The sequence below is a fragment of the Panthera uncia genome (assembly GCF_023721935.1).
Source record: "Panthera uncia isolate 11264 chromosome D3 unlocalized genomic scaffold, Puncia_PCG_1.0 HiC_scaffold_8, whole genome shotgun sequence".
In the NCBI taxonomy this organism is placed as follows: domain Eukaryota; kingdom Metazoa; phylum Chordata; class Mammalia; order Carnivora; family Felidae; genus Panthera; species Panthera uncia.
In genome coordinates, this window is record NW_026057586.1 from 56,416,804 (window position 1) to 56,429,344 (window position 12,541).

At 42.1% G+C, this 12,541-nt stretch overlaps 1 protein-coding gene and 1 long non-coding RNA gene across 3 annotated transcripts in view; one reads left to right on the forward strand and one right to left on the reverse strand.

Moving 5' to 3' along the window:
* The window catches only part of LOC125914812 (uncharacterized), a 292,117-nt gene that overhangs the window by 269,995 nt on the left and 9,581 nt on the right, over positions 1-12,541 (forward strand). The gene's annotated exons all lie outside the window — the stretch shown is intronic.
* LAMA1 (laminin subunit alpha 1) overlaps positions 8,647-12,541 on the reverse strand; it is a 147,590-nt gene continuing 143,695 nt past the window's right edge. Inside the window, 2 exon segments of the mRNA XM_049620411.1 lie at positions 8,647-9,002; positions 9,609-9,831. Of these exon segments, the coding sequence (XP_049476368.1) occupies positions 8,842-9,002; positions 9,609-9,831 (384 nt within the window). The 3' untranslated portion in view covers positions 8,647-8,841.

Consider the following 12,541-nt stretch of genomic DNA (forward strand, 5'->3'; position numbering starts at 1 on the left):
GATTGACAGGATCATATGGTTCTTATCTTTTATTAATGTGATGTATCACGTTGATTGATTTGCGAATGTTGAACCAGCCCTGCATCCCAGGAATGAATCCCACTTGAGCATGGTGAATAATTCTTTTTATATGCTGTTGAATTCGATTTGCTAGTATCTTATTGAGAATTTTTGCATCCATATTCATCAGGGATATTGGCCTGTAGTTCTCTTTTTTTACTGGGTCTCTGGTTTGGGAATCAAAGTAATACTGGCTTCATAGAATGAGTCTGGAAGTTTTCCTTCCCTTTCTATTTCTTGGAATAGCTTGAGAAGGATAGATATTATCTCTGCTTTAAACATCTGGTAGAACTCCCCTGGGAAGCCATCTGGTCCTGGACTCTTATTTGTTGGAGATTTTTGATAACCGATTCAATTTCTTCACTAGTTATGGGTCTGTTCAAGCTTTCTATTTCCTCCTGATTGAGTTTTGGAAGAGTGTGGGTGTTTAGGAATTTGTCCATTTCTTCCAGGTTGTCCAATTTGCTGGCATATAATTTTTCATAGTATTCCCTGATAATTGTTTGTATCTCTGAGGGATTGGTTGTAATAATCCCATTTTCATTCATGATTTTATCTATTTGGGTCATCTCCCTTTTCTTTTTGAGAAGCCTGGCTAGAGGTTTGTCAATTTTGTTTATTTTTTCAAAAAACCAACTCTTGGTTTCATTGATCTGCTCTACAGTTTTTTTAGATTCTGTATTGTTTATTTCTGCTCTGATCTTTATTATTTCTCTTCTTCTGCTGGGTTTAGGCTGCCTTTGCTGTTCTGCTTCTATTTCCTTTAGGTGTGCTGTTAGATTTTGTATTTGGGATTTTTCTTGTTTCTTGAGATAGGCCTGGATTGCAATGTATTTTCCTCTCAGGACTGCCTTCGCTGCATCCCAAAGCGTTTGGATTGTTGTATTTTCATTTTCGTTTGTTTCCATATATTTTTTAATTTCTTCTCTAATTGCCTGGTTGACCCACTCATTCTTTAGTAGGGTGTTCTTTAACCTCCATGCTTTTGGAGGTTTTCCAGACTTTTTCCTGTGGTTGATTTCAAGCTTCATAGCATTGTGGTCTGAAAGTATGCATGGTATAATTTCAATTCTTGTATACTTATGAAGGGCTGTTTTGTGGCCCAGTATATGATCTATCTTGGAGAATGTTCCATGTGCACTCGAGAAGAAAGTATATTCTGTTGCTTTGGGATGCAGAGTTCTAAATATATCTGTCAAGTCCATCTGATCCAATGTATCATTCAGGGCCCTTGTTTCTTTATTGACCGTGTGTCTAGATGATCTATCCATTTCTGTAAGTGGGGTGTTAAAGTCCCCTGCAATGACCACATTCTTATCAATAAGGTTGCTTATGTTTATGAGTAATTGTTTTATATATTTGGGGGCTCCGGTATTCGGCGCATAGACATTTATAATTGTTAGCTCTTCCTGATGGATAGACCCTGTAATTATTATATAATGCCCTTCTTCATCTCTTGTTACAGCCTTTCATTTAAAGTCTAGTTTGTCTGATATAAGTATGGCTACTCCAGCTTTCTTTTGGCTTCCAGTAGCATGATAAATAGTTCTCCATCCCCTCACTCTCAATCTAAAGGTGTCCTCAGGTCTAAAATGAGTCTCTTGTAGACAGCAAATAGATGGGTCTTGTTTTTTTATCCATTCTGATACCCTGTGTCTTTTGGTTGGCGCATTTAATCCATTTACATTCAGTGTTATTATAGAAAGATACGGGTTTAGAGTCATTGTGATGTCCATAGGTTTCATGCTTGTAGCGATGTCTCTGGTACTTTGTCTCACAGGATCCCCCTTAGGATCTCTTGTAGGGCTGGTTTAGTGATGACGAATTCCTTCAGTTTTTGTTTGTTTGGGAAGATCTTTATCTCTTCTATTCTAAATGACAGACTTGCTGGATAAAGGATTCTCCGCTGCATATTTTTTCTGTTCAACACATTGAAGATCTCGTGCCAATCCTTTCTGGCCTGCCAAGTTTCAAAAGAGAGATCAGTCACGAGTCTTATAGATCTCCCTTTATATGTTACGGCAAGTTTATCCCTTGCTGCTTTCAGAATTTTCTCTTTATCCTTGTATTTTGCCAGTTTCACTATGATATGTCGTGCAGAAGATCGATTCAAGTTACGTCTGAAGGGAGTTCTCTGTGCCTCTTGGATTTCAATGCCTTTTCCCTTCCCCAGTTCAGGGAAGTTCTCAGCTATGATTTCTTCAAGTACACCTTCGGCACCTTTCCCTCTCCCTCCTCTGGGATACCAATTATGCGTATATTATTTCTTTTTAGTGTATCACTTAGTTCTCTAATTTTCCCCTCATACTCCTGGATTTTTTTATCTTTTTCTCAGCTTCCTCTTTTTCCATAATTTTATCTTCTAGTTCACCTGTTCTCTCCTCTGCCTCTTCAATCCGAGCCGTGGTCATTTCCATTTTATTTTGCATGTCGTTTAAAGCGTTTTTCAGCTCCTCCTGACTGTTCCTTAGTCCCTTGATCTCTGTAGCAATAGATTCTCTGCTGTCTTCTATACTGTTTTCAAGCCCAGTGATTAATTTTATGACTATTATTCTAAATTCACTTTCTGTTATATTATTTAAATCCTTTTTGATCAGTTCATTAGCTGTTGTTATTTCCTGGAGGTTCTTTTGAGAGGAATTCTTCCGTTTGGTCATTTTGGATAGTCCCTGGAGTGGTGCGGACCTGCAGGGCACTTCCCCTGTGCTGTGGTGTATAACTGGAGTTGTGGGCGGGGCTGCAGTCAGACCTGATGTCTGCCCTCAGCCCACCGCTGGGGCCACAATCAGACTGGTGTGTGCCTTCTCTTCCCCTCTCCTAGGGGTGGGATTCACGGTGGGGTGGGGTGGGGTGGGGTGGGGTAGGGTGGGGTGGCGTGGCCCGTCTGGGCTACTTGCACACTGCCAGGCTTGTGGTGCTGGGGATCTGGCGTATTAGCTGGGGAGGATCGGCAAGGTGCACAGGGGCAGGAGGGGCAGGCTCAGCTCACTTTTCCTTCGGAGATCTGCTTCGGGAGGGGCCCTGCGGCACCGGGAGGGAGTCAGACCCACCGGAGGGACGGATCCGCAGAAGCACAGCGTTGGGTGTTTGTGTGGTGCAAACAAGTTCCCTGGCAGGAACCGGTTCCCTTTGGGATTTTGGCTGGGGGATGGGCGAGGGAGATGGTGCTGGCGAGCGCCTTTGTTCTCCGCCAAGCTGCGCTCTTTCGTCCGGGGCTCAACAACTCTCCCTCCCGTTGTCCTCCAGCCCTCCTGTTCTCCCAGCAGAGCTGTTAACTTACGACCTCCCAGATGCTAAGTCCTGCTTGCTATCAGAACACACTCCGTCCGGCCCCTCTGCTTTTGCAAGCCAGACTCGGGGGCTCTGCTTGGCCGGCGGGCCGCTCCTCCGCCACGGCTCCCTCCCGTCAGTGCAGCACGCACCGCCTGGCCACTCTTCCTACCCCCTTCCGTGGGCCTCTCGTCTGTGCTTGGCTCTGGAGACTCCGTTCTCTAGTCTTCTGGTGGTTTTCTGGGTTATTTAGGCAGGTGTAGGTGGAATCTAAGTGATCAGCAGGACGCGGGGTGAGCCCAGCGTCCTCCTACGCCGCCATCTTCTCTCCTACGCTATTATTTTTTATCCCCATTATTTAATCATTCCATAGATGGAAGTCTGTACCTCCCACCCCCCTTCACCCATTTTCCCCATTGCCCCGCCTCACTCCCCTCTGGCCCTCATTAGTTTGTTCTCTGTAGGTATGGGTCTGTTTTTGCTTTTTTTCATTTTATAGTATGCTGTCCACTTTTTCATCCATTTATTTATTGATGGACACTGGGGTTGCTTCCATATCTTGGCTATTGTAAATAATACCGTAGTAAACATAGGAGTGTATATATCTTTTCGAATTAGTGTTTTTGTTTTCTTTGGGTAAATACCCCGTAGTGGAATTAGTGGGTCATATGTTCTATTTTTAATTAAACATTTTTTTTATGTTTATTTATTTTTGAGAGAGAATGTGAGCAGGGGAGGGGCAGAGAGAGAGGGAGACACAGAATCCGAAGGAGGCTCAGTCTCTGAGCTGTCAACACAGGGCCCGATGTAGGGCTCGAACTCATGGACAGTGAGATCATGACCTGAGCTGAAGTCGGATGCTTAACCCACTGAGCCACCAGGCGCCCTTATTTTTACTTTTTTTGAGGAACCTCCATGCTGTTTTTCACACTGGCTGCACCAGTTTACATTCCCATCAGTAGTGCATAAGGGTTCCTTTTTCTCCACATCCTTGCCAGCACTTATTTCTTGTCCTTTTGATTCTAACCATCCTGACAAGTATAAGGTGATCTCTCATTGTGGTTTTAATTTGCATTTTCCTGATGGCTAGTGATGTTGAGCATCTTTGCATGTGTTTGTTGGCCATCTGTAAGTCTCCTTTGGAAAATGTGTGGTCCCCTGCCCATTTTATTTGGGTATTCTGGTGTTGAGTTGTATGAGTTCTTTATATATTTTGTATATTAACTCCTTGTAAAATGTATCATTTGCAAATATCTTCTCCCATCCAGTAGGTTGCCTTTTTGTTTTGTTGATTGTTTCCTCCACTGTGCAGAAGCCTTTTATTGTGGTGTAGTCCAAATTTATTTTTGCTTTTTTTGCCCTCACCTAAGGAGGCATATCTAGAAAAATGTTTCCGTGGCTGATGTCAAAGAAATTGTTGCTTATGTTCTTTTCAAGGAGTTTTATGGTTTCAGGTCTCACATTTAGGTTTTAATCCATTTTGACTTTATTTTTGTGTATGGTGTAAGAAAGTGGTCCATTTCATTCTTTTGCTGTCCAGGGTCCCCAGAACTATTTGTTAAAGAGATTGTCTTTCCCCATTGTATATTGTTGACTCCATTATTGTAGATTAAATGGGCTTTCTTCTTTTCTTAGTTCCTTTAGGAGTGAGGTTAGATTATTTGAGAATTTTCTTGTTTCTTGAGGTAGGTCTGTAGTACCATAAATTTCACTCTTAGAACGGTTTTCATTTTCATTTCAATTTCCTCTTTGAATTCTTTGTTAACCCATTTACTGTTTAGTAGTAGTATGTTGTTTAGCCTCCATGTGTTTGTGTTTTGTGGTGTGCATGTGTGTGTTATGTGTGTGTGGTTGATTTCCTGTTTCATACAATTGTGGAAAGGATACACAATACAATTCTAATCTTAAATTTATTGAGACTTGTTTTGTAACCTGACATATCCTAATAGTGTTCCGTGTGCACTTGAAAAAAATGTGTATTCTCTGGTTTTGAATGGAATGTTCTATACATACCTGGTTTGTCTTGTTAGTATGTCATTCAAAGACACTATTTTCTTACTGGTTTTCTGCCTGGATATTCTTTCCTTTTATGTAAATGGAGTATTGAAGTCCCCTACTATTATTGTGTTACTGTCAATTTCTCCTTTTATATTTATGTATTTAGGTTTTTCAGTGTTGGGTACATAGATATTTACGTATCCTCTTGTTGGATTGACTCCTTTATCATAATGTATTGCCTTTATCTGACTGTTATCATAGTTTTTGTCTTAAAGTCCATCTTGTCTGGTGTGAGTCTTGCTTCCCCCCCTACCCCCCTAACCCCCGTATTCGCATGGTATATCTTTTTCCATCCCTTTACTTTCCGTCTGTATTGTCTTTAGGTTTGAAATGAGTCTCTTTAGGCACCATATAGATGGGTCTTGTTTTTTTATCCATTCTGCTTCTGTATGTCTTTTGATTAGAGCATTTAGTCCATTTAATTTAAAGTAACTATCGTGAGGTATGTACTTACTGCTATTTTGTTAATTGTTTTCAGTGGTCTTTGTAATTCTTCTCTGTCCATTTTACTCTTGCTCTCTTTTCTTGCAGTTGAGGACTTTCTGTAGTGTCATATTTGGCTTTCTCTTTATGTGTTATGTTTTGGGGTTTGGGTTGCCATGAGGCTTATGTATAGGGTCCTGAGAATACAGCAGTGTATGTTGAGTTGATGGTTATCTAAGTGTGAACGAACACATCCTAAATGAACTTTTTTACTCCCTCCACCTTTTATGTATATGCTGTCATATTTTTACATCTTTTTATTCATAATTTTCTTCTAACTGTGACCTTTTGTTTTCCACTTAAAGAAGTCCCTTTAACGGTTCTTATAAGACCAGTTCAGTGTCAATGAACTCCTTTAACTTTTGACTGGGAAACTATTTCTCTGTCTCTGAATTCTAAATGATAATCTTTCTGGGTAGAGTATTCTTGGTTATAGGCTTCTGTCTTTCAGCTGTTTGAATATGTCATCCCACTCCCTTCTAGCCTACAAAGTGGTTACTGAAAAATCAGCTGGAAGCCCTATAGGGTTTCCCTTGTATATAACAGTTTGCTTTTCTCTTGCTGCTTTGAAATTGTCTGTTTATCTTTAACCTTTGACATTTTAATTTTGTGTTTAGTTGTGTACCTTCTTGTGTTCATTTTGTTTGGAACTCTGTACTTTCAGAACCTGGATATCCGTTACTTCCCCAGGTTGGGGAAGTTTTCAGCTATTATTTATTCAAATAAGTTTTCTGCTCCTTTCTCTCTCTGTCATCTTCTTGGGCCCCTATAATGTAAACGTTTGCTTGATGTTGTCCAAGAGATCCCTTAACCTACCCTCCTTTTTTAAAATACTGTTTTCTTTTTTCCGTTCTGCCAGAGTGCTTTTCATTACCCTGTTTTCCACACTGCTGATATCTTCTGCATCTACTAATCTATGGACTCCCTAGAGTGTATTTTTTATTTCAGTTATTAATTTCAATTCTGGCCGTCTCTTTGTTGAAGTTTTCACTGAGTTCTTCCACTCTTCTCCAGTCTGGTGAGCATCTTTACGAACATTACTTTACACTCTATCGTGTGTATTGTTTATCTCCATTTCATTTAGTTCTTTCTCTGAGTTTGTGTCTTGTTCTTTCATTGGGAGCATATGCCCCTATCTTCTCATTTTACTTGACTTTCTGTGTGTGATCCTCTGAAATAGGCGGAGCAGCACTTCTAAACTTGAAGGAGTGGTCTTGTGTATGGTCAGCTCCCGTGTAGAATGTGTGTGTCTTTATGGCTTTGGCTGGCTGGCTGGAGCTGTGTCTGGTGCAGGCTGGGGATCACGTGGCACTCTGTGCTAGGGGTGCCTGGTGTGATGGCTGGAGCTGGCATGGGTATGGGCTGGGCTGTCCCAGAGTACTCCATGCACCCTGAAAGGACAGCTGAAGCTGAAGTGGATGTGGGCTGGGGTGTTTCAGGGCTCTCCATGCAGTGGGCACTCTGGTGGGCAGCTGTAGCTGAGGCAGGCCAGAGGGACCTGGGGTGCTCCATGTATGGGGCATCTGGGCAGGAGATCTGTAGCTGATGGTGGGTATTGACTCAGGCAGTTCCAGGGCTCTCTGGCCAGAAGGTATCCTTGAGGACAGGTGAAGTCACAGTGGGTACAAGCACAGGGAGTGACCTAGTGTGGCGATTAGAACTGGCACAGGTCAGGGAATCCTGGGACATTCTGCCCCGGGGCTGCCCTGGTGATGTGGCTGGAACCCCACGGCAGGCATGGGCTTCGGGTTCCTGGTCACTCTGAATATTGGCCACCTTGGTGGGGTGGCTGGAGCCAAAGCAGCATGAGCCAGGAAGTCCCAGCATCCTCTTCACCAGGGTGCCCTGGCAAGCAGTCTGGAGCCGAAGTGGTATAGGCATGGAGTATTCTGGGGTGCTTTGTGCCTGTGTCACCTTGATGGGATGGCTGGAGCTATAGTGAGCATTGACAAGGGGTGTTCTAGTGTGTGCTGTTTCGGGGCCTCCTTGGTGGAATGGCTGGGGTGGTGTGGGCTAGTGGCCCAGGACTCAGGTAGTAGGCCAGCTCTGGTGCCTGGACCTTCTTCCCATCCACACTATTAAGGTAGATGGGGAACGTAAACCATGGCCCTTGCCAGCCCCTCCAACCTAGAAAGAGTTCCAGCATCTCCCCCACTGTCTGGTGGTTTTAGGGCTGGCTCTTTTGTATTCTATTTGCTTTTTTATACCATGGCTTTTTTTTGTGCTCCAGGGAACCCAGTATTAACGTGGCAGGCCAGCTAAGGCACCAAACCCTGCTCCTGCCTGTGCTATCAAGGTGTTCGGGGGAGTGTAAACCATGATACTTGCCAGCCCTTCCGACCCAGAGAGAGTTCCAGCAGCTCTCCTGTTTGGTGGACTTACAAGAGAGGATCTCTTAGATACTAGTTGCTCTTTTAAACAATGGCTTTTTTCTGTGCTGTAGAGCAGACGGATCAGCTCATGGTCCCTCAATGCTATCCTTCCCCACTGCAATTCACAGGGCTGGGGGTTCCTTTTGTTACCATGTCCCCATCTCTCTTGCCATTCTTTATGTGCTCTGTGCCACAGAAGCCAGCCAGCCCTCAGTTCTTCAGGAGGAACTGCTCTATAAATAGGTATAGATTGTGGAGGAGGTGAATTCAGGGTCTTCCTACATCACTATCTTCGACCAGACTCCATATTTTGATAAAATTCAAAATGTAAAACATGAAAAACTGTCAGGTAATCAACAGCATATTCAATGTTTACAAAGAAAAAGCGAGCCACTTAATTCAATTTACATTTTAAACTATTTAATAGAGGTATTTGTTGTACACATGGTTTTAGTTTAATATAAGTACAAAATTTCTCTCTGGAAACACTTAACCTGAGTTGAAAATGAAATCAGAACTGAAGAGAGATTTTAATTCACAAAAACAATTATCCTCAAAATATAAACAATGATTCCCAGCTGGGGAGTTGCTCTGAAATTCAGGGTTCAGACCCAGGACAGGAATGAGGGAAAACTCCTTGTAGATCAAAAGCTCTGCTGAAGTCATAGGATTGCACTTGTGGGCCCTTAATCAGAGTGAGCTTTCTCAAGCACCCCCGGAAGGAGGTCTGGCTGCTCAGGCAGTTTTGCTTTACGTCAGCTGTTAAGAGAGAAGTCTTGCTTAATTTTGTTAAATGACATGACTAGCACAATAGGAGCAAAAGTAATTATCAAGTAGTTTCTTCATCAAAATTAGAACACTGTTCTCCCACATATGTTGCTTCTGTGATAAGTCAATGAAAACTTTTAATATATGGTAATTTTAAGGTATAGTTATGACTTAAAAGTCATCAAAGAGGTGTTTATTTCGTTATTTGTAAAAATCACTGGGAACATCCGAAATGCAGAATTCAAATCCAGAATCGATGCCAGAGGATAAGATCATGTTTCTTTGTCCTCTAAAATGGTTACCTGCCCTAAAATGACTTCCTACTCTGGGGGGTCATCTAAGATGACTTGCCTCGGTAAAGTCATCTCGCTTACTTTACATTGCATCCAGTGTTCTCAGAGTCTTATCTAATGATGAATTTACTTGTGTAGATTATTTTAACTTTTCTAAGAACTTCTAGGTATTTGAGATAGGCTTTCTAAAAATGTAAAGGATTTGTCACCCAAACCATGTATTTTTCTTAATCCCTATTCTGTATCCAGCTAAACTGACAGAGCTCCTTAAAAGTGAATGGGCAAAGCAGACACCCATACGTACCAGGGTAGCCGCCCACATAAATGGGATTGTTGGTGTCTGCTGAGGTGGACTGGGTGTGTGGACTTTCAGCGTGAGCTGCATTCCCATCAACAATCAGAACCAAGCGGTGTTTGCTTTTCTGAGCTTGAAGTGTGTGCCATCTTCCATCGCACAGAGTACTCGTAGCTTTGGGTTTATATGTGGCTGTTATCCGACCAGCTCCATTGTTAACATGAAACAAGATCTAAACAAATAAGACACAAATACCTTGGTGAATTTTTCTATGTTTAAGGAACACCATTCATTTATATAATGCTCTTGGAGTAGATAAATCCCCCCATTCTGCTAAAAAGGAGGGCAAGCTATGAAAAACAATGATTTTGAAAAATAACCTCATAAAGGATGCAGGTTTCATCACTCTCGAAATTACAGAAGGGATCAATGACCACCTCCATGGGAAGAAGCCCAAGCCATTGCCCTCAAATCAGTACCTTTTTCAGGCCTGCAGGAGCTGATGGGTTTAGAGGGTCAGTTTGTAGCAGATGGATAGCACCGATGAAGAACCATTTACCGACTCTCTTGTGACAGACTATAGGTGCCCTACCACAGCAAGTTGTAACATACAAAAAAATCTAAGACTTGCAAAAGCTAGCAGGGAATACTTGTAAGAATACTGTTGTAGAGGTGACTCCGTGTATTTCGAGGTCAACTGTGATAAATTAAAGATGTACACTATAGACCCTCGGGCAACAGCTAAGAAAAGTTTTAAAGGAAAAATAAGCCAATAGTAGAGGTAAAATATACATCAGAAATTACATTTTTGGCAACTGTTACACTTCTAATAATGTTTCTCAGATGTCATATAAAAATGCGCACATGATACAGAATTTTTCAAAATTCTTTTGATGTCCAGATGAGGAAGCCTTTGGCTATAAGCCACAGTGTAGAGGGGCAAGCGGTATGATGTAGAGGCAGCTTTGTTTAGACCTGAAGATGAAATAAGGGGGGAGAAGAGGTGAAGGACAAGAGGTGGATCTGATTTTCTTACATCCTCCTCACCCCCATTCTAGGATGTCCTCGCAGCCGGAAACCCAGTGGGGAAGAAGCAGAAGCACTAGAAATAGGCAAATGAGATTGCAAATAAAATTGGGAAAAATCTAGAGCACAGAGACTTGTTCCTTCCTTGCGGGAGGCAGTAGCTTAAAAAGAGTCAAGCATCTTAGTTTCAGAGCAACACAAGTTGACCACAGTGCAAGAGAAATGGTGAAAAGTGTAGTTAGGTAGAGAGGATTTAAGAGACGCCTTTCATCCCCATGGCCTGGCAACAACTCCCCAGTTCTCCTATGATCCTCTGGGGGACGCAGGAGGTGGCTGAAGAGACAGCAGTGCCCCTGACCGGGATGGGAAGCTTGATCTGCAAGGGATGTTGGCCTATTTAATAATCTCCAGGATAAGTTCCCACAACTTGGTGATGGCTGCAACTCCAGACCACTCGTTACAACTTGCCAGGGACAACTGGCCTAGTGCACAAAAGACAGAGGCTATGCCTAAGGACCAGGAATGCCAAGCCACACCTCAGCTATTGTCAAGAGAGAACTTACAGAAAAGAAAGGACAAGGAAGACTCTCTTCCCTCACATCTTGCTTGCACCTAGAGGCAGTTTTCAAGCAAAAGAGACTAAGGTATCCTAATTGTTAAGTTCATTTTGTTCCGAACATGGGAAAGACTGGCGACTGAAAAGCAAGAGCAGAATAGTTACAGAAAAAAATATATATGTATTTTGAATTAAAAAAATTAGACGGTGGTATATCCATCACATGGAATACTCTGCAATAAAAAAAAAGAAAAATGAACCATTGATAAACACAACAGCCCAGATCAATGCCAGGAAATGAGGCTGAGTGTAAAAAGCCAATCTCAAGAGGACATATACTGTATCATATCATTTATATAATACTCATGAAATAACAGAGAGCTGGAGAACAGATCAGTGGTTGCCCAGGGCTACGGAGAGAATTGGCGTGGATATGAAGGGGTGGGTTGAGAGAGCCTTGAGGTACAAGTAAGTATCTTGACTATGAGGGTGGATACATAAAGCTAAACAAAATTGTGTAGAGCTACACACACACATGTACATGTATAACTAACTCAACTGAAAAAAACTCTGGATTATGCCAATGTCAATTTCATGGATTTGATGTTGTGTAAGAGTTATGCAGGGACACCTGGGTAGCTCAGTTGGGTAAGCATTCAACCTTGGTTCAGGTCACAATCTCGCAGTTCATGAGTTTGAGCCCTGCATCGGGCTCTCTGCTGACAGCTGAGAGCCTAGAGCCTGCTTCGGATTGTGTGTCTCCCTCTCTCTCTGCCCCTCTATGTCTCTCAAAAATAAGTAAACATTAAAAAAAAATTTTTTTAAGAGTTATGCAGAGCGTCTGGGTGACTCAGTTGGGGAACTGACTTCGGCTCAGGTCATGATCTCACAGTTCATGGGTTCAACCCCCATGTCAGATTCTGTGCTGACAGCTCAGAGCTTGGGGCCTGCTTCCAGATTGTGTGTCTCTCTCTCACTCTCTGCCCTTCCCTCACTTGCAGTCTGCCTCTCTCTCTCAAAAATAAATACGAAAAAAAACTTTTTTAAATTAAAAAAAAAAAAAAGTTCTGCAGATGCTAACACGGGGGAACCTCCTTACATGTTTTACTATAATTTGCTATCAATCTGTAATTACTTCCAAATAAAATGTTAACAAATATTAGGGAAGGGAGAGCATCAGGTTGGCAATTTTCAGATGCCTCTGGAGAAAAGATTTCTGTTGTAGTAAGATTGCAGTTTTGCTTTAAATTTAATTTAATTTTTGTCATTTTTAATCTTTTTCAGATTAATTAAACCTTTTCTCTTTTCCACTGAAATGATCATTGGAAGTTTGGATCTAGGTATTTCTTGTTTTTTTGTT